General features: G+C 41.6%; 1 protein-coding gene and 1 long non-coding RNA gene across 6 annotated transcripts; one reads left to right on the top strand and one right to left on the bottom strand.

Annotated features, from left to right (window-relative positions):
* Positions 1–3,683: 3,683 nt before the first annotated feature.
* On the bottom strand, positions 3,684–21,942 carry LOC108269066 (kelch-like protein 25). Of its 5 annotated transcripts, none has more exons than XM_017474590.3 (4): positions 21,762–21,941; positions 17,274–17,361; positions 13,690–15,523; positions 3,684–4,969 (listed from the first exon to the last, which is right to left on the bottom strand). In XM_017474590.3, the coding sequence occupies exons 2-3, from the start codon at positions 17,335–17,337 to the stop codon at positions 13,722–13,724; spliced, it is 1,866 nt and encodes a 621-aa protein (XP_017330079.1). In that variant the 5' UTR covers positions 17,338–17,361; positions 21,762–21,941; the 3' UTR covers positions 3,684–4,969; positions 13,690–13,721. The 5 variants fall into 5 exon arrangements, with proteins under 5 accessions (XP_017330079.1, XP_017330078.1, XP_047012965.1 ...); XM_017474589.3 differs by having other exon boundaries at positions 21,758–21,941; XM_047157009.2 differs by having other exon boundaries at positions 17,274–17,406; positions 21,758–21,941.
* On the top strand, positions 4,885–7,266 carry LOC124628409 (uncharacterized). Its single transcript, XR_006982910.2, has 2 exons — positions 4,885–5,020; positions 6,798–7,266. It is a non-coding gene; the product is annotated as an uncharacterized LOC124628409 (long non-coding RNA).
* Positions 21,943–22,399: the final 457 nt, after the last annotated feature.

Below are 22,399 nucleotides of genomic sequence, written 5' to 3' on the forward strand. Positions count from 1 at the left end.
GGATCTCGCTTTTCACCTCTCCATGAGATATTGATCCAATTTACAAAGCGAGAGAGAGGGAGGGAGTGTGTGTGTGTGTGTGTGTGTGAGAGAGAGAGAGACTGAATTGCAGCAGATTTCTAAATCTAAATACAATATAGTTTTCTTTTGCTTCTCCTGATTATCAAGACATTTTTAAAAAATTATTAGTTTTATATTTGCACTGTTTTTTTTCTAACATCTTTACACATTGTCAAATTAGCCTAACTAGCACAAATTAGCCTAACTAGCACAAATTAGCCTAACTAGCTAGCATTAGCAGTGATGATTATTAAAAGATAAAGTGAGTATGACCTAAAAATCCTTTCAGAAGAGCTAGCAGGCTACTTTTAGCAAAGAAGCGAATGAGTGCTTATAAATATGAGTTAAAACTCCTGTCAGAAAATCGGTCCAGTTAGCTGACCTTAGCTAGCTAGAATTAACCGTGAAGATTATTTTGAATACGACTTCAAAATCCTGTCAGGTTAGCACATAATAGCTAGCTGGCTAGTCTAAAAATCCTGTCAGAAAACCTGTCAGATTAACTCTTCATAGCTAGCAGGCTACACAAATATGTTTTCTATGAATTTAGGAATTAATCTGGTCAGATTAGCTCATAATGGTTAGCTGGCTAGCCTTAGCACAGAAGATGACTATTAGCTCATAACTGCTAACTGGCTAGTTTTTTTTTTTTTTAAATATATTTTTTTAACCAGTGACAATTTTAAACATTCATGGCAATAATTAATGACAAACATGAATATTATTTAAATATACTGTCAGAAATCCTCCTAAATTTCATGAACAAAAAATGTGAAAACACAAATATATCTTAAAATCCTCTCAGACTAGCTATTCTTGCTAGTTGTCTATCTTTATCAGAGAAGATTATAAACATTTATCCGTAGGTCTTCTTATAAAAGTCCTAAAAAAAAAGTAAAATCCTGTCAGATTAGCTGTTAATAGCTAGCGGGCTAACAATGCCTGAAAATACACTGCGTGTGCGGATATTAAACGTTAGCTAGGGTAAGTGCTAGCTTATGTACTAGAATGTTCTCCAACATTAGCTGGCTAGTTTTGTTTAGAAGATAAATATTTTGTTAATATTGTTGTGTGAAGTTTGTTAGCTACTAAACTAAGATGTATATTTAAGGTTGTAATTGTTTAAAGTTACGACAGCTTTAGTGCTTTAGCACACATTTGGATCCATGAATGAATTTCCAGGTTTGTTCTGGAGGCTCGCTGAAAGCTAGCGCTCGTCGCGGATGTGTGCTAATTGCGTGATTAAATATGCATGAGCAGGAGAAGATCGGAGCGCATCCAGTCCATTACACTGTCATCTCCTGACACGTCACTCTCTCTCTCTCTCTCTCTCTCTCTCTTTCTCTCACTCACTCACTCACTCACACTCACACACACACACACACACACACACACACACACACACACACACACACACACACACACACACACTCTGCAGATTCAAACCTGTGCTGTGTTTCTTTGGCTAACAGCACTGTTCCTTCCCATCGGTGTGTGTCCTTCACACCTTCCCTCCCCCACAGCCAGATGAAACGGCTCACACTCGTCCAAAACACACACACACAGAGAACCCACCAGGAACAGAGACACAGTCCATCCGTCTATTATAGATAAATATAGCACACATCAGTGAGAAGGGTATTTACGTACCTAGCCTGCTACATTCTCCTGCTAATCCAGGTTCCACTCTCTCATCGTGAAATCTGTGCGAATCGTGAATTACGATTTTTCCCCCCGATATTCACATATTTGAGAATTTCCTAAACGTAAACTGGCTTTCTTTACGTAAAACGTAAAGAAAGTTTTCTTCAGTGATATTCCCTAATGAACAACTAGCTTACAGCATATTCCAGAATTAACGTTAGCGAGCTAACTTTCTTTGGGCACACTCTAGTAAACAACAACAACAAAGAATTTGATCTTGTATTAAATAGCTAACGTTGGGGAAACTTTGTAGCATATATTAGCTAGCTTTTACTTGTCACTGACGAGCTATATTACAGAAATTGACAATAATATAATTGGTTATTTAAAAAAAAAACAAAAAAAACCTCCCTTAAATATTTAAACAAATATTTCTGACTGTAAAAATCCTTTGTGGGGAAAAAACATCCGGTCAGATTAGCACATAGCTCGCTGGCTGGATTTAGCAATGATCATTATAAACATGAGTCACATGACTTAAATATCTGTTCACAAGTCCTGCCAGATGAGCTCATAATGCTGTCTGACTAGCAGAGAAGATTGTATACGATTATGTAGATATAAACCTGGCTCAGAGCTGCTCTTTACAATCTTTGGCTGTTTGTCTTGTTCGTGTTTTCATTTCAAGATGAAAGTATTGGCACCCTGGTTGTGTTAGCGGTGAGCGAGGTTTCTGTCGTCGTACAGCGTAAACTCGGATTAACCGGACGGCGATCAGCGGCTCTCGACATCATCTGTTTGACGGCGCGAGTCTGAATTGTGGCATGTCAGCTATGTGAAACATCCACAGTGTAATTACAGGACATGCTGCGACATGTACACACACACACACACACACACACACACACACCTGCACACCGTGTTCATCACAATGAAATGTGTCGCCTCAGACCAAAGAAATATAATCACTGAGTACAAAACAAAACTTCACTTCAGTCATGGGAGTCAGGAATAAACACTGTGTGTGTGTAATAATATAACCACGAGCAGTGATTAAAGGGTCCAAGCACTTTACAATAGTCTGTAGCAACAAGGATGAATTATTTTATTTATTTGTTTCATGATTAAATTTTAATCAAACTGTTTTCGCATCTGGCAAGTCTACACTGTCTGAGTATAATGATAACATTAATTACCATATATATATATATATATATATATATATATATATATATATATATATAAAAAAATAATGTTTTTTAGTAAATGGACAATGCAGAGGTGCTAAACTCACAAAGTCGACATTGAGACACAGACAGAAAAAGAGAGGTAGATGAATAGACAGACAGACTTAGATGAACAGATAGATGTGAATACAGACAGACAGGTGGACAGAGGTAGAGGAGTAAAGGCATGCAGACAGACAGGAAGGCCAAAGATAGATGGACAGAGAGACAGACAGCTACAGACCACTTGCGGTTGTGTGTGTGTGTATAATGAAATCAGCGTTTTAATGTGTGTTTAAGGTTCAAGTTTTATTGGGCCTCAGACGTCCAGACAGCAGAGAGACGCGTCTCGGACGAGAACACCTTCAGAGTTCTTGTGGAGGCCGTGCCTCGCCGGGTCGGAGCTGTTTTGGAGACACGAGGGGGATCTACACGATATTAGGCAGGTGGTTTTAATGTTGTGGCTGATCGGTGTACATGGTAGTAATGAAAAAGATGTATTTTATTTATTACCATCATCATAAAAATATGGGAGCAAAAAGTGTTTCCTATAACAAGTGTTCATACTTATTTGTTAATACGTTTAAATATTTATGTATGTATGTAAATTTATTTTATTACTACCAGCACCACAGAGCTGATCTGCTGAACTTCAAAGCACCTTCTTTTTTTATTTATTTTATTTGTAGCTTTAAGCCGAAGCGGCGTCATTTCTTTAATCCACGCACACAAACACAGAGATTATAAAACCAGTCACAAGCATCAGGAAGTCATTTATTTCAAACCTTCAACTTTCCAGCAGAGCAGATTAACAGCCAAAAAAAAAGAAAGAAGGAAAAACCCATGGAGCAGGAGTTCAATCTTCAATAACACACAGTCCCAAAAATGTGCCTTTCCAAGTGGAAAAGTCGCTTATTAAACTTTAAAATAAAACATTTTCCTCAGTCTAAATTTCACATCCTATAAAAATCCTGTAAAAACTCCCCTCGTCCTTCAGAAGGCGTGCGCTGATAATCGTTCATACGATACGTCGCAATATAAAGCGCAACACTGTTCACATGCTTTAAAATAGTGTTCTTGTATCGATCACCCGGGTCACGGCACCGGAGTTTCTTCGAACGTGACCGTTTTCGTCCGTTTCTTAACAACATGCTCACGATAACGTGCGAGACGGTCATCTGTCGTGGGTCCGGGCCACATTTTAACCGTAAGCAAACATCTGTAGTGTCTCGTTAACGCTCGCCAGGATTATAAAACGACATATTTACAGACGCTTCGTTAAACAGTATTTACAAATATTCTGTATTTAACAAGCCGCATCGCACATGTTCACGGTAGAGAGTCTCCGCGTCATATTTTTCTCGCTGTGTGGATGGAGGCAGGAATGACTGACGGGTTAAATGTGGCGACCAATGGAAATCGAGAAGAGGCGGAGCTTAACACTAGGTGATGCGTTACTGCTGGCTAGGCAAATCGTTTCTGGAGAATTTTTAATGTGCGAGTCTAGCTGAAAAGAAAATTCGACACGGTGCTCAATATCGTGATATATCGTACAACCGATTATCGGCGCATGCCTTTATCTTCACACGTATTCAAAGAAATAAAGTTTGATTTAACGTTAAACAACCCTCATCGACTCGTAGTGTGTGTGCAAAGTCATCGTCTTTTTAAACAAATGAACCGCGATGCATTTCTCCAGTAACCAAAAGTCCTTGAGAACGTTGTGCTGTCGAGTTCCATAGGCTTCACTTTTGCTTCACAGTTTATTATTATTATTATTATTTTTTACTTATGGAAGGTAGTACAGGCGTGTCGCCAAAGAATGTGCATTTTCAAGTCAAAAGTGACGGATTTCCCAGAAACCTTTCGGTGCGAGAGGTCAGCGTGTGTTCACGCCTCCTGTTTGGTAACTGACGAGATCCTCTCTGTAAGCGATCCGAGACGCTCTTCGTTTGTTTATCCGTTTGATTATTAGAAGCGCAGACATGGCACGCACACTCGCCCGCTCGCTCGGTAACGTCGTCTGGAAACGTGAACACCTGCGAAGAGGGGCGGAGAGAAAACGTGAGCTCATTTGAATGCAGACAAAGGTGAAGCATTTATACACACACACACGTGTTTGTTTATCTTTATTAGACATCCAATCAAATGTAAGGAAATGGAAAATAACCAGGATAAAGGACATTTTTAGCGTAGTATCGTATACGTGCATATGAAGTATTGTACGGTATACTCAAGTGTTTCGCACGCTCTTTCGCAGCGATGTTTGTTGGTAAACGAGACCTTTAAACTGTACGTGCGTTGTGATGTCGTCACGTGACGTGTTAATTTGGAAAAATTGCACATTCCTACGAATATTACGGAGTTTCTGGTGTATAAACTTCACTGTATATATATATATATATGTGTGTGTGTGTGTGTGTGTGTGTGTGTGTGTGTATATATATATATATATATATATATATATATATATGTATATGTATATATATGTATATATATATATATATATATATATGTATATATATATATATATATATGTATATATATGTATATATATGTATATATATGTATATATATATATATGTATATATATGTATATATATATATATGTATATATATGTATATATATGTATATATATATATATGTATATATATGTATATATATATATATATGTATATGTATATGTATGTGTGTGTGTATATATGTATAATACATTTAGCGTTTTATATAATACATTTTTAAAGAATACTATAATTGCATATACAGTAAAGTGCACTATAAGTGGATCAAGTGCATAAATATACACACACACACACACACACAACTGAAGTACTTGATCTAGAGGTTTATCTTCTGAAGCGTGCGTCTGTCAGGGAGTATTGCAGATTACGTGTTGGTCGTGATATAACGGGCCGAGGGGACAGTGTTATCAGGATTAAGTTAGAAAATGTATTACTACTGCTATGATTATTACGGCTCGAGGGAAAACCGAGCTGTCAGATGGCTGACTTTTATTCCTTTAATCCCTTTCTCATCGCCTCGATGTGCTTTTATGACATTTCGATTGAAAGCTAATCCGTCTCAAGTGTGCGTGAGCGTTAAACCCCGACACCTGCGGCGAACGAGTGAAAGGCGACGGCCGCGCCGTACTGAGCCGATAAACATCCGTGAGAATCCGCCGAGGGGTTTGTGGTTGAACGGGAGAAATAATAATAACAGATTTTCCATGACTAGTTGTACTTTTTATTACCGCCCCCTGTGGTCTCCGAGAGCTATTACACCAGGCGTTATTAAACACCAGTCTCACAGCCTGCAATGGGAAACAGCCAGCAAACACAAGTTACCCGTTTAAACGTGATTATAAACTCCCGCTCTCTCAAAGACACAGTGGGGAAAAGATAACGGCCCGCTCGAGATACGTTATAATCGATGTTTCATGACATTCCTAACTGACAGAGTGTGATTTTATGGAAGAAGAAAAAAAACTTTTTTTCCACATCAGCGTGGCGAGGTACACGAAGTGGATGATTGACGTATAACAGCACAGTGTTCTGTTCCACTTACACCACAGTGACCTGCCCTCCATTACACCGTTTACTTTATCAATGAAGGACACGTCTCATTTTGTATGGGTTTATAGTTAGATTCAATGTTGTGGAACATCCGAGAGACGCAGCCGTTCCCGTTCTTCACCATCTCAACGATTCTAGGTTTCTCTTTGTCAAACCATTTATTAGTTCCAGATCATTTGATATCGAATGTGACATTCTTTCATTTTGGTTTGGATTAAAGCACGGAACATCTGGCTCATACTTTACCTCTCTCTCTCTTTCTCTCTCTCTTCCACACTACGTCTCTGCTACAAGAACGGACTTGTCCTGAGAGCTGAAACTGGGTTTCATCAAACGGCGCTGGAAATCCTCTCTGGTGTCATTTTCACACGTATTAAGAGCTTAAACAGCTGGCACGCGCGTTACACGCCAACGTTACACCCCAACTATTTACTGAAAAATAATTATAGTATTCAAAATGAGGAAACGAGCAGAAACTGACAGTACTACTCTTTTTTTTTTTTATTGTATTAGTTATTTAAAAAGAAATGAATAATATTTTTCATAGTCCCCCCCCCAGTGATTCAGTGATGGATCATATAACCCTGAAATCATTTCCAAAAAATTTGGGACACTGTAAAATTAGTGCCTATGGAATGTACAGCTTGCACATCTGGAAAGGCATCAGTTGAATAACAACTTTTTTTGGACTAAAATAATGACGATTCGCTTTTCTGAGACATCACTGACATTATTATTATTATTATTATTATTATTATTATTATTATTATTATTAAAAAAACCAATTACAATCTGCCAATTAGAGACTGGTAAAAAGTGTCCATTTTGTAATTAAAATTGTTTCTCTCTCTTTCCAGGGATATTTTACAGAGATTACATAACTTTTCTATGGAGCGCCTAAAGGGACATTTGCCAGAAAAAAAACAAAAAAAAAAACAATTTTTTTTTAAAAATCTTGCGCATTTTTGAAAAAAAAAAGGGGGGGGGGGGGGGGGGAATCTTGTGAAAACGGGAAAATTCTCATGCGCAAATTTCTTTCTTGCACATGATTTTTTTTTTTCCGAAGGGAAATGCGAAAATAAACGGTGAGCACCTTCAGAAAACAAACAGAATCACGTGGAAGTCATTTTCACGTGCGCACGAGATCGTTTCCCGTGGCTGTTTTGGTCTCTTCAGGAACTCCACAGGTCGTCGTCTGCTTTATTCGTTTTACTCTCCAACGTGTTCTCGCTTTCGCTCTGCAGCCGTAAAGCCGGCTGGTTTCCTCCGACGCCGTGGACACACTTTATTAAAGGCGTATTTAAAATAAACATTCCCCAAAAAGAGTCTTTTCCTACGAGTTGCGTCCAGCGTAAATTCAACATTTTGTATTTTGTGATTTTTACTGAAATGATTTGTACAGTATTATATTTTCACAAACATTTAAGATTAATAAAAAAAAAAGGGTCATTTTTGTATTTTTTATTATTTTTTGAACCTGTAACCGAACTCACCGCTGAGGGATTTTATTTTATTTCAGCGATATTAAAACTCTTGTTCGGGTAATGCAACGTATGTATTTCAGCCTTTATCCTGCGATGTATATTACTGTATAATTCCTTAAATCGCTTTAATTTCTCACTTTTAGTTTTCTATAATTCAAGCAGTTAGAAATGACTTCTAATAAATCTCATGTTTCAACGCCAGTAATTCTACCAAATATTGACGTATGCAGACTGGATATAATACACTGAGTGGCTTTGGGTTGAGGTTTTTTGGAATTTAAGCAGTTAAGAGTTTCTCTATATTTAATAAGAGACGCTGTCATGTTTCTCACGTAGAATGCAAATAAACAACCTCTAGACTCTAGACCCCCCCCCCACCCGCCCCCCCACCACAGAACTCCAGGCTGTATTTATTTACACGCTGAACCCTGGTTACTGTATTTTCTGTCAGCGGTGCAGTTTCTAATAAGCGCCATTGTGTTTCGCTAATCCGGATCATTTACCGCTCGGAGCTGCCCTGCGGAAATGAAAGAAAAACACGCGCACAAAAAGCAGCTAATTGTTGTGCTGTTGCTGAGGCAGTAGATCAGATTGTGCGGGTGTAATCTGATCTCCGTCACCGACGCTACAAACGCCGTGTTTTGGCCCGGCGTGCAGCCGATCGGACGCAGGAGTCCGAGAGCGAAAGAGAGCATCTGATGCAGGAGTCTGATTCACTGATCCACTCACTGTTATCGATCACCAGCTCCATGAATACGATCTACATCCTCAGTTCTGTCTGCTTCGGATCCCCTTTAATACAGAGACGTCCGTCTTCATCGATACGCGCCGCCACGGTCCTCCACTTTAAATTTTAATCGTTAAAAAAAAAAAAAAACACGAATTCTTTCATTTAAATAAACATCAGCGCGCGTGCTGATGAGATTACGGGATAAACTACGATGGCCGACAATGACTTTTGAATATGTACTGAGGTGATTTATTTTGCCTGACGTTTCTGAGCCCACTCTTATTGAAAAAATCAGCCTTTTACGTCACGAAAATGACCGTCTATTCATAAAGTGTCAAGTTTGTCTTTCACCTTGTTTAAAGAAAAAGAAAGAAACTTATAATTATACATTTGACACTTTTTTAAAGAATTGCTGATTGTGGAAAACCTCTGTGTGTGTGTGTGTGTGTGTGGTGCTGTTACAGTAAAATGATCAGCAATGTTCAGGTGTGATGAAGCAGAGGTACCCCCCCCCCCCCGCCCCCGCATGGCGATAGGTATTTAATTCGGTTTTATGACGCAGCGTATCGCGATGTATCGTAGAAGTGATGATCCGCACCAACCTGCAGAACTGTGATGAGACGGAGCTTGAGGAAATGAGATGGAAACGCTGACAGAAAACACTCGGCTCAGTCTCACACACACACACACACACACAGCTGAATGAGATAACCAGCAGGTGATCTAGCCTGCTGCAGTTATTAAAATATTAATGTGATGGAACAGGACTCCCAGCTCTGAGCCGAGCTCATCCCTCTGCAGCGTTCTCTTTCTTCCTCGCCGTGACTGCAGAGATGCAGCGCTGCACCGCCGAGGGTTACAGGTATTTTTAGAGTAAAGGGGAAAGAAAAAAAAAAAAAAGAACACACAGCTGTTACATAAGAACTTACATAAGGAGAAAAGTGTCGATAATCGGTTTCTAGGTACACTCTTTCCACTTCTACAGTCTTCACATTTGCGTTCCCTTTGCCTCGGCCATTTCAGCACTTCCTTTTTACTCAATCTTCCCGCCACGGCTGCCATTCCGACTCTTCCGTTCCCTTTCCCTTTCCAGCTGCCATTCTAACACTTCTTTCTGCCACTCCTTCTACAGCTGCCATTTCTACCCTTCACTTTAGCTCCAGCGCTGCCATTTCTACTCTTCTTTTTTCCTTTGCTGCTACCATTTATACACTTCTTTCTCCCACTACAGTACACTACACTTCTATACTTACTTTGTAGCTGCCATTTCCACGCTCCCATTTCACTTTACAGCTGCCGTTTGTAAACTTCCCTTTCCTCTGCAACTTATACATTTTCCTTTCCTCTACAGCTGCCATTTCTGCACTTATTTCCCCCGTTCTTTCTCTTTATACCTGCCGTTTACACTTCTTTTTAACTTCCTTGTCCATCCACAGCTGCCATTTCTACACTCCCCCCCCCTCCACATTTACACTCCCTTTTCCTTCCCAGTTGCCATTACTCCCAGTTGAGTTCTTTTTGGCATTCCCACCACGGCTGCCGTTTCTACACCTCCTTTCCCCCTCCACCCCGTTGGAGAGAATTATAAAGTCGAGGTTTTTCTGCACCACCTGCTTCGGCTGTGATAAAGAGAGCGATAATGAAAAGGAAAGTGTGAATTACCGCTGAGAGAAGATCTCATTTGTTTTGGACGGATTATTAATAGAGAGGATCGCTTCATCTAGCTGTAGATAGCCGGGTCAAGAACGACCAGGAACTGACTATTTCATCAGATTTACTTTAGTGGAGACTGAAAGCAGCAGAGACAGTAAGAGATAAATAATGGATCCTTGACTTAAGGATGAACTCGGGAATAATGTTAAATTAGTGATGACATAATCCCTGGTCAGGGCGGTAGCTTCACAGTTTTGGACCATCGTTTCAAGGCCTCACAGCAGATAGTTCTGAGCCATCACGCATAAAAAAAATAATAATAAAAAAATCTATAATTTAGCCAAAGTCTAGATTTAATCTGTGCCTGCCCTGATGATAGTGGGAGAAAATTACATTACGTTTGATCCATTTATTCCTCGGGGGAGCAAATATCTCTGCCGACCCGGCCGCCGCTTGCCTCCGCGATATCGACAGACCGCCGAGCGGTAGGGAAAAGTTCAAGCAAATATTGTGACACTGATGTTTTTCTTGTTTATTCATCCGTGTGTTATATTGCGAAAGAGAAGGATTTCAAAATCAACATGGGACAAGAACCTAAACCACGTCTGACTCGTTATACCGACCGAAAAACAGGCACCAAATAAGAGTTCTATATTTAGACAAATTTAGGAACAGTACCATGAACCCAGTGTATCATAATAATAATAATAATAATAATAATAATAATAATAATAATAAAACCTGAAGTGATTTTCATTTGCTTACAACCAGATCATTAATTCATTATTACAGTCTTAAACTGCTCACACATCATATTAATAATTGTTTCATTTTGCCATTTAACTCTTCGACGTACTCATTTTAAACTGTAAAAACGCACAAGATTTTACTTTTATTGTTAAAAATCTTGTTAAAATACCTTTTCAAACATGCGCCATGACTTTGGAATCACCTAAAAATCCACGGTTCAGCCCAGTTCTCACACTTGGCACTGCCTGCCAGCAGTCCCTGACCTCCGCCCCCACTCACAACCTTCCGTCCCGAGTGTTCCCCCCGAATCACCAAAGACAGAGACTTAACCAGGTCCTTCCTGCCCTGAGGATGTTTCAAAGTGCGTGTAATAGGCATAACCGCGTATAAAAACGTGCAGTGATTTGATTTCATATTTAGCTGCTCTACGGGAACGTAAAGCCGCGGCGCCGTCCGAGTCGTTTACGTGTAAACTCCATAACAAGTGACTGGGCCGCGCCCCGTGTTAAACTGCTAATAGAAATTCGTTAAAATGGTAAATGAAGAGAGATCTAATATTAAAAAGACATCGTTATGTTAAACCAGAGCTTTTCTTCATGTATATGCATTATAGGCACAAGGACTGCTAATTACGGGTCCAAGCATTATTTTGCAACCATGACCCTACTTTACAATTAATGAACCTTAGCCTAGCTAATCTTGAGAAAATATTATACAGTATAGACTACATGTACAATTTAATCCATGACGAGTTGAAGAAATGAACGTGTAGTCCAAACGTGTGACTTGCAGACGGAGCTCCATGTTTGATGGCCCGTCACTCTGTGAAATCCGAGGTTTTTAGCTCATGTGGTGGAAATGGCCATTTCGCACACTACCTGTGCTGTTTAAATAACGGAACAAAGATATTCTAATTGTTCATGCATGCTAACGTACAACGCCGTGGTCGCATATCAGTACTGCATGTACACGGATCATGCACATCAAGGCACTTCTGCACTTGTCTAAAATGCGTTATAAATTACCCGTGCCTTTTTAGCGCTGGGTTGCTTTTAGTCGGCGACTCGCACATCAGAAGCATTGTTCGCATGAGCGTAGCTAAGGCAGAAAGTAATTACGCCCAGTCCACAGGTCACGGACTTCAAAGCAGATCTCGGATCAATGCCTAAGTGGATCACTAGCGCACTAAGCAGAATGTCACATTGATCCCGAGTAGGAGGTAACGGAAATCAAGTCTGAGCCTTGAGAAACGTTCGTGTCTTTTTCCTTCCTCGGCCGTTCTGGCGGTTTTCACACCACCCGTAAAACCTTCAATCAGACAGTCGATCCGCCGACTTCAAAAGGGAAGTGTCGAGGGGCTCGACGCTTCGGCACTCCGTTATCCTGACACGTCACGATCTTCAGAGTAAAATGCCAAACGCAGGTTGACTCCATTCGCTCAGAAGAATACACCGAAGTGTCGTAACGGTCTGACGAGAAACGTTTAGATCTTTGAGAGAGGTGAAGCAACACCGACACGTCGAATAAATGCTGATCTGCTACAAGTTCTTGCTGAAATATTCATACTTGGTGTCAGCATTACTTAAGTGCAACCAGAACTTCATTTATAATGATTTACGATCCTGGCATGGAGCTGAATGCACTCAGAAACATTAGCTCCTGCCGCCGAGTTGCAAAATTGACATCATTTAGGCTACGTTTACACGACCCTTCCAGGGTGTAACGTGATAATGACCAGAGCAAAAGCTCAGGATTTCGAGAATTCAGTCGTGTGTAAATATATCGTCGACATAGCGGAGGACGATCTCCTCCTCAACCATAAACGTGATACCTGACTTGATCAAGATACGCATCGTTACATTTAATAAACTGCTAGCAAATCAGCATCCGGCTAAGTTTATTTAGCTACATCTTGTTTAATAATCAGCTTCTTGATGCTGCGAGTTATAATGGAGACGGTCAGCTCCGAAGATACGCTCAGAAAAGGACGCCGAGATGTAATCATATACCCGACATACTGTAATAACGTATAGTTTGCTAGTTAAGAGCACTAGCTAGTCATTCACCAACGTTTCTTCTATGATCTGTTGTGTTCGGTCCTCACAACTCTCTTAAAATCAATAACTCGAGTCTAGGTAGCATCTGTATTTCCCCTCGATCTGTGTGACTGCAAGGTAACTGCGCAAGTTATATTACGACTTGATCTCGCTCAGTTGCAGGTGGTGCGATTCAGAAGCACGAGCTGGAATTAAAGCATTGAGGTGATCACACCGCCACTAAGCGCACCACACAAAGCTACACACCCAATGATTTACTTTGTCCTCCAAGCAACTACAGAAGAAGAATAGCCTGGCCATGAAATCCACTTCTCTTGGGGGCGGTCGATTTGTCCATGCAAACAAAGTCTTGAAATATTTTAAGAAACGCTGGCACGACGGCTAGCTAGCGTTCTACACGACGTGGCGTTTATAACGTTTTGCGATACGTGACCAATCCGTCGCGTCTCTTACCATGAAGTACGTTTCAGATCTTTGAGTAACACTACAATAATGAAGATAAAAACCCTTACCTCATTCGAGTCCATCCTCCATTTTGAGACTGCTAGGCAGGCAGATGCTTCCAGGTGCTAACAAAAGCAGTAGGAATGAGCGAATAAGGCACTGTAGTGATGCTGTTCCAGCTGTCCGACGTTGGATCGTAGCAGTCCAGTGTCTTACAGCGCTGTGTCCCAAAGTAGCCTCCGACCACATAGAGTTTGTTCCCCGAGGCTACGGCATGGCAGCTCATCCTTTTAGACGTCATGTCTCCGACACGTGTCCACTGGTTGGTTTCACAGTCGAATCGGTAAGCAGAAGCAGCGGTAAACTCCGTATCACCGCCCATGATGAAAATCTGGCTTCCTAACACGGCGGCTGCGGTGTACCGCCACGGCTGAGGACATTCCGCTGCTATGGTCCATCGGTTCTCCAGAGGATCGTAGCACTGGACTTTGGAAGCCTTGTCCCTGTGAATGGTAGTCCCACCAAAAACAAACAGCTTTAGCTTAGCACTGACCACTGCCGCATTACTGACGCCATCTCTGAGCGGCGCCATCATGGTCCATTTGTTGGTCAGAGGGTCATAACGTTCTACTTGTTTCAAAGATACCGAAGGGGAAGCAGGAAAGACGCCGGCTATAGCGGTGTGACCTCCGACTACATAAAGGCTGTTTTCCAGTTCTGCGGATCCATGACCGAATCGTGCTATTAACATGGGCGCACCTTTAGACCATTCCTCATGGACCGTATCGTATATCCAAACATCTTTTGACACGCCATTTTCCGAGCCTCTTCCTCCAGTCACGTAGACCTTGCATCCAATGGCGCACGCGCTAAATTCCTTTCTTGGACTGGGTAAGTCCGACTTGGGTATGATTTCTTTTGCTTTGTGATCCACTTGGTAGATTTTATCGCACATGAAGGTCTGGCCTCCAAGAATAAGCAAGGTGTGACCAGCTTTGCGTGGCCTCGCACACGGACTGGTGACGACTCCATCGTTCTGCAGGATCTTCTTCTTGCATTGGATGGCCTCTTCGACGATCTGCCGACTCCGCTTGTCTGACATGACCAGTTCCTCGCAAGCCACGGCCTCGATGAGGCACTCTGAGGGCAAAAGCGCAAGACGGATTCCCCGGAGAAGCTCGGGGAGGTAGTCTCTGCGACTATCTAAATCATACCTGACCCAGCGCATGACCGCGTTGAACACTATCTGCTCGTCCTCGATCTCCAGCTCGTCGCTGAGTATCAGGTCTAAAAGCTTGTCCTTCGACAATCCGTAAAAGTCTTCAGTGTCCCGAACAGCTTCAAAGTGAACCAGGCACATCCTCCACGAGAGTTCATACAGGCGCTTGCACTGATGAGCATCGGACAGAAGCATCATACCCAGGCAGTTAGAAGAGTGAAGGTTCTTTTCGAGGAACTCTGCAGCGGCATCGCGGATATCGTGGAACTGTAGCATATCTGCGGCTTCGAGAAGCGATTCTGCGTTCTCCTCGTTGATGATGACCCGTGACGAGTAAGCAAAGTCCAAAAGTAGCTCCAGGACCTCTGGGTGCACGCTATCGCGGAAGTTGACGTCGCTGTCCAGACTTTCACGGAGGCCTCCGCTGAACATCGCTTCGAAGTAGCGACTGCAAGCTGCCAAAACCGCCCGATGGCAAGGAAAGGAACGATCTCCGGCCCATAAAGTCACATCTGTAAACATGCACTGTTTGCGGAGGGTATTAAGGTGCGTCAGGACGCTGTCGGGATGCGAGGGCTTGTGGAACAGCGAGATGTTCATGGAGCCTGTGCTCGTCCTTGACTTGCGGTTTTCATGGACGCTGACTGACATGGTTTCAGGTACCTCCAAGGAATCAGCTTGAACTGAAGTAAAGGAGAAAAGAAACGGGTCAGTTTGTTTTCTGAGAGATTCTACAGAGTCGATGTCCTGCATGGAGGAGTGGGCAATACGGCCAAAATATACATCAGACTACGGGATTCCCCTCAGGTTTTACGAACATAGCTAAACAGTTGCAGACATCTTTATATCGATGTTGATCATATTGCCCAACCCTACCATGGAGCAAACAGAGTAACCATGACAACGCCAAAGCAAAACAAAATCATTTTCTTAAAAATCAGCCAGGTCATGCAGACTGATAATTATACGAGTTGTTAATGTTATTAAAATATAACGTTATAAAACCCCAATCTTAGAAAAGCTCAAGCTACAAAGCAGAAACCGCCAGCTGTTTACGGACATCTGGTTTTAGAAATACGAGTGCTGTAGAGGCGGTATTATCCGTTAATGTCATCACAATAAAAAAAAACAACACTTCATAGTGATCCTCAACGCCAACTGACAGCGGAGTCTCTCTGAGGAGATATTCAGGAGCCAGCAATGAATTAACAGCTTAATTTCAAGCCCATAATTCATGTTACGTTTAAGAGCAGAACGTGGTTTCGTCTTCCAAGCCAAGCTCGTGTTCATCGATCCATGCAGTGGTGTAAAAAAAAGAAAAGAAGAGAAAACACCTGAAGTTACGCTGCAGGAACGTGTCGAGGATTCACCGTATTAATCTGTTTAAAGAACATTAGTCTTAAACATAGAAACAAACCAACATCGTCGTGCTTTCGTAGAAAGGTATTTACGAGAACGACTTTCCCCCATAACTCCCTGTGCGCTGTCGGTACTCATCTCGTTGTTGTTAGCGGAAGGAAAGAGCGGCTGTGAGGAAAGGGGGAACCCTCTGCAAAAAAACCCCAAAACAAACAAAAAACATTGTTCAACTTTTCAAGTACGGCAGAGCCCCACTACTGACATCCCTACTTCAAGTAAATTATTCGTAGCCCCAAATCGGTGATGCAGGGGAACGAGAAAATTTAATTGTTTTTAATAAAAGGCTGAAAGTGTTAATAGGCGACAATGAAGCATCAACCCCAACACTTTACAAACAACACTGAGGACTTATTCAACGTTTTTGTTAGCGTTTTTCTGTTCAGCGTTCAGACTCGTTCGAACACCGCCCGAGTCGTAAAAGAATTATATATCTAAAATGTAGCGTTCTACACGTACACGTCTGGCCACGCCCCCTCTCTTTTCCCAGGTCCAGCCCACACTCCTCCAATGCCGCGAGCGATCTCCTACACCGTGAGAAACCCTAACAACCCTATTTTAAAATTCCAAGCATGCATCTTACTGACTGAATCCAGGTCTTCCGTATGGTATTCCACGTCTGGAAAACCGAACAGCCTCGGGAAGCTTCAGAGATTTGCGATTCCGATGAGGAACGGCGGTTTAAATATTTTATCCACTGACAAACGCTGAAACTGGAACTGAAACGAGGATGTGAATGTTTTAACAAACCGGGGGAGAGAGAGAGAGAGAGAGAGAGAGAGAGAGAGAGAGAGAGAGAGAGAGAGAGAGAGAGAGTGTGTGAGTGTGTACGCGCGTGTGCATGCTGTTGCATAGTGGTGCAGGCCATGCATGAGGAAATCAGCCTCTGCTGCTGGTCAGCCGCAAAACTACCAGGACGCATGCAGGAGGAAATGCGGGGAAGAAAGGTACGAGGGTTTTTTCTGATGCAGGATCGATGAGGGATGAAATCGGTGGAAGGGATCAGAGACCACTTACAGCGACAAAATCTGCTGACCCAAGAGCAGGCACTGACCGAGAAGATCTGAGGAGGCGTCTGCATCGGTCCCAAGACACAGCAGATCCTCTACACGGAAAACAAACGGCATGAGGTTGGAGTCCCTGCCCCTCCCTGAAGTGGAAGTGAGGAGGTGTAACCCTTTTTTTTTGGTGGGGGGGCAATGACCAGTTTATTATGGTTTCAGTGGTTAGTGCTTATCTTTATTGTCGTTCACTGCAAGAACAAAGAAACAAAAATATCCACAGGTATAGAATTTCACACATTTCTAAACTCGCTGAAATTTCAGCCGAGACCTTCGCAAAGATCCTTAACGAGTAAATGAATAAATAAAAATAAAACACTCGTGGCACGCCCTTAGAGGAAAATAATCAACGACAGAGCGGTGTGAAGAAGCGGCGTTACAGTCAACCACCTGGAGCGTTTATTCCTCTTACACCACAGTAACTGCACAAAGATGATCTATCTATTTACTTATTTATTAAGAGATGTCAGTTAATCATAAATTAAAAAAAATAATAATAATAATAAGAAAAATTGCCATCCATGAACAAGCGGGGGCGTGTCATTTTACTGCAAATCCGCACGGAAGCGTGAACTCGAAAAACGTAGCTACAGCTTTCTTTACCTCAGCTCCGACACTGGAGACTCCTTCCATAGCTATTAAAATAAAAACAAATCAAACGTCTCCCACAGAACTTCACTGCGTCGGTTTTTCTCCTTAACAGCGAAGCGTCCGCAACAACAAGTCCACGTGAATAAACTGTTACCATAGAAACCATAACATACTTTTAAAAATTAAAAACACCACCCTGACCAATCCGAATCTAGAGTTCAACGGCGCCGAGGCGTAAAGTGACGCAAAAATAAAACAGCCTTTGCTTTATTAATTACAGACCAATGAAATTACTCCAGTGGTTCCGAATGGAAAGACCGCGAAACCCACATCTGTCTGCAGTGGTTCAGTGGTGCACTCGTTGAAACGTATCTCGTAAGAGGGCGGTGAAGGTGTTCCAGATGTCGAATTGAATCGAACACCACCTTCTTTAACGAGAAGCTACTCCATCAGGGGGTTTTTGCTCTCTGGATTGTTAGTTGTGTCTCAGTGCAGCATCAGAACTGGCTTCGGTTTGGTTTAAAAAATAATAAAATATATTTTTAAAAAAAAAAAATGGATGGAAACAGCTGGATTTTGGCCATCTTCGTCACAGAAGAAAAAGAAGAGAGGAAAGATTTCAGTCCTAACTCCGGCTCCTCCGTCCTGAAGAGGTCGGAGATCTTAAAGTTGTAGCTGTTCCGACGCGCCGACACTGGAGACTCCTTCCATAAATGCTAAACAAACATCGTTACTTTTAAGAAAACTTTCCCGTGAACGATCCGTTGCTATAGAAACGACAGGGTATTAGAACGAGTGTGTGAATGTCGGAGCTGCAGTTATAGAAAACGAATCAACCGAGCGGATTCGAATTCCTCCAGAGAGACCAAGTCGACCGCGGCGGAGGAGGAGAGGACCGCTGTGAAGTCATCCGGCGAGGAGTGATTAAACCATCTCGGAGCTCGTAAAGAAGTTCCGCCGAAGTTCATCCCGTCTCCCACGGCGACAGTCGCTCAACGACGGAAAAGTCGGCGAATCACCGAACACGAACAAGTGACACCTTTTCACTGAAGAATAAAGCGTCCTTCTTCTGTCGAATGTTCCCTCTGTCAGCGTTTCTGACCGATTTTCCTCGGGATCCTTTCACTCGGAGCGTTGGTATTCCGGTGCGTTTTCACTCCGGGCCGAAGGGGAAGCGAGAACCTTTTCAACTCGGGTTTTTCCCCCTCCTCCCCCCACCGAAGTCAGAATCAAACCTTGGCAACGTTTTCAGGGTTTTCAACCTTCAATGGATCACCAACTGGCGTGAAGTCTGTCTTAACACCGAGGAGGAAAAAAAACAAAAAAACAACAACTTCCATTAGCTCCGGCGGGGGGTGGGGGTGACGATCAGAGCCTGGAGATGGAGCTGCTGGAAATTCAGGAATGTGGAGGTGTCGAGATGTGAATAATCACCGCGAGTGTGCGTTTCCCACTCAAATGCTTTTATGCAAATTTTTACATCTGCCACTTTAAGAAAAAAAGTCCACGTTTTATTCCTCTTACACCACTGCAACTTACCAACAACTACAATTTTGTGTTTATTAGAAGAACTCCACATCATTTATCCATTTGTAGTTGCATTTAATGTTATACGAAGTTAGTTCCTGTTGTCACTTACGTTATAGCAGCTATAAACAGTTAAGGTAAAGGTAAAGTTGAGGGTAAAGCGGTGTCTGTTTCCACGGCGGTTTAGTACCGCCTCCACGCGGGCGCCATCTTCCTCTCGCCTTCACGCAGGAATAACATATCATCGAAGCTCTGTACAAATACACTGTGTTCCAAACACCGTTCCTCTACACTGAACCCTGTTAAGGATGTGAAATAACCGCGCTCTGGATTCTACATAGCGCTCGATGTGACCGAGAGATTCAGTCGTGACCGGAGCGAAGTCGATAAACGCCAGTTTGGGAATCTGTGACGAGCGGGATGTAAAAATCTAATACAGAAACCTTTGATGTAATCTTATCTAATGAGAGTGATGCATAATTTTAAACGAACAGAGTATTACTGTACGCAACGTATGTGTTAAATGATATTTATTCAGGCACAATACAGCACCGCTCGATAAGGAGAGTCTTTACTCCCCCAGTGTGTGGCTCACATTTAGTATCGCTCGGATCCGAGGTGGTACTTTTAAAAAAACAAAACAAAAAAAACCCCAGGTAGGATCCGCAGTAGAAAAGCCTCAAAAAGTGAGTGGAGTCGTACCATGCCGCCATAATTGGGTGGATTCCCCCTCCCCCCATGTGGGTGTGACATTCGACCATTCTGATGAAGCTCCGCCCCCAGGGTTTAGAGTACAGTGTCTATAAGACAACTGACAGGAACTGGGTCCAAACACTTTACTCTGTCTCTTCTATAAAAAGTCATTTTTCCTGTCAAAATGACAAGCGTACGACGTAATTTCACTCCACACGACACGAATAAAGAGCGGGAGGTAAAGAAGCTAAACGGCGGTCAGAGTGGACCATGACCCCGTCACATCCAACTTTTCCCTCTTAACAGAACAGGTTTGTGTTTCTGCTGCGTCTGTGGAAATCGTGTCTCTCTCACACACACACACACACACACACACACACACACACACACACACACACACACACTATGGGAACGTGAATAACGCAGCTGTGTGTGAGGTTATAAAATAAATTTAATTAATAATGTATTCAACTTCTTGTCTTACAGCTGGAGAGATTTATTATTTTTTTAATTCTACAGAGTTTAACATTTAAATACCAAAAAAAAAAAAATTTTTTTTAAAAAAGTTCATAGATTAAATTTCAAAATATATACAGGAAAAAGTGTAAATAAACAAATTTAAGTAAATAAATACTGCAAATGGAAAAAAAAAGCATTACAATGTGGCAAGTACAATGTGGTACAAACCAAAAAAATACATTTTTAAACGATATAAAATGTTTAAATAAAATAAACACTGGAAAAACATTTAAATTCGAAGAGAGTTGAAAATAAATAAAAACGTTACACAGTACTATACTATAAATACTACATGCAGTATAACAATATAGTACTAAACAAAAAAATTCCTAAATAAATGATAAAATAAATAAATGACCTATACACGATATACTTTGAAACATAACATACGTAATAGTTTAGCAAAAATAAAGTAACCTAAAAATAAGCATACTTGGATACCAATAAAATGTGAATTATAAAAATATACATACATATACACATGAAAAGAAGTAAAAAATTAAATAAAAAAAAGTTAAGTTAAATAGGAAGTTACTGCTCTCTATAATGAGTGAAGACTGTGCTACTTGTAGCTAAACAAATCAACTAACATTAACATTTCTGCTAAAGATCTAAACCCCCAAAACACTATTTTAAAAAACAACAATACTTTAAAAAGTGTTTTAATTTTAAAAACTGTGTTTATAAACCCGACTGGACTTTGTATGAGCTAGCTAACGCTGCTAGCGTCAAGTCTCAGCTGGCCGAATCTCCAACAGCTCTGTCCTCCCTACAAAGGCGCCCTAAGTAGTGCGCGAAATAATGCTACAACACGCACTACGTAGTGCCGTCGGCTGCTATTTGGGATTCAGCCCACGGTTTCTCCAGATCAGTGCGTTGGCATGCAGTGAAGTCAAAGGACTTCAATATAAATGAAGATTTAATCAAACTGAGAGCTGTTTTTTTTTCAGTCTAAACCAGGACACGTAGTGTTTCAGCGCTTATTTAAAAGTTTCTTATTGATTGTGAAATGAAACGATGCTGAAGAAGCCCCGTTTGTGTGACCGGAGAATGGAGACTAATCAAAGTCGCTAAACATTTGCGTTAGAAAAGAAAAGAAAGGATACTCACATACACAAACGGAGATCGTTCCGGATTTATTCTCCGCTACGTCTGAATCTCTGACAGGAACATAATCTTGATTTCCGCAGCTACAGTCGAGATAAAGTCCTCTTTAAACACCTTTTACCTGCACTTCAGTCTTTAGGCAACTGAGAGCGGAAAAAAATAACGTGGAAGTCTTTATGTCTGCCCAGAAAACAGGGGCGGGGATTTTCAGAGTGAGTGACGCTGGCGTTAGCCAATCAGAAACGAACTTCCTTAATGCTAATTTGCGCGAGTGTCGAATGGGATTCGAGCATGCTAGAAATGGGCGCGATTTTGTCCCGTACAAAAGCAGCCAATCGCTGATGAGGTGGGCGGGGGCTTCGATTTGAGCGGCGATAACGCACCAGAACAATAAAGAAGGGTAATGACCAAGAAATGAGCATCTACTCATCTATCCATCCATCCATCTGTCTATGTATCTATCTATCCTTTCTTTCTTTCTTTCTTTCTTTCTTTCTTTCTTTCTAGCTAAAGAAGCCGATAAATTGTTGGATGTTACTGTTTAAAAAAAAAACACATTTGCACACGCTCTTACATTTATACACACTTTAACTATATATAACAATAATAATACTGATATTATTATTATAATTATTATTATTATCA

This window comes from Ictalurus punctatus, chromosome 8 (genome assembly GCF_001660625.3).
Source record: "Ictalurus punctatus breed USDA103 chromosome 8, Coco_2.0, whole genome shotgun sequence".
Classification (NCBI taxonomy): Eukaryota; Metazoa; Chordata; class Actinopteri; order Siluriformes; family Ictaluridae; genus Ictalurus; species Ictalurus punctatus.

Coding starts and splice junctions, on each gene's coding strand:
- LOC108269066 (XM_017474590.3), bottom strand. CDS start 17,337: ATGCAGACGCCTCCTCAGATCTTCTCGGTCAGTGCCTGCTCTTGGGTC. Junction 15,524..17,273: donor GGTCAGCAGATTTTGTCGCT/GTAAGTGGTCTC, acceptor CCTTTACTTCAG/TTCAAGCTGATTCCTTGGAG.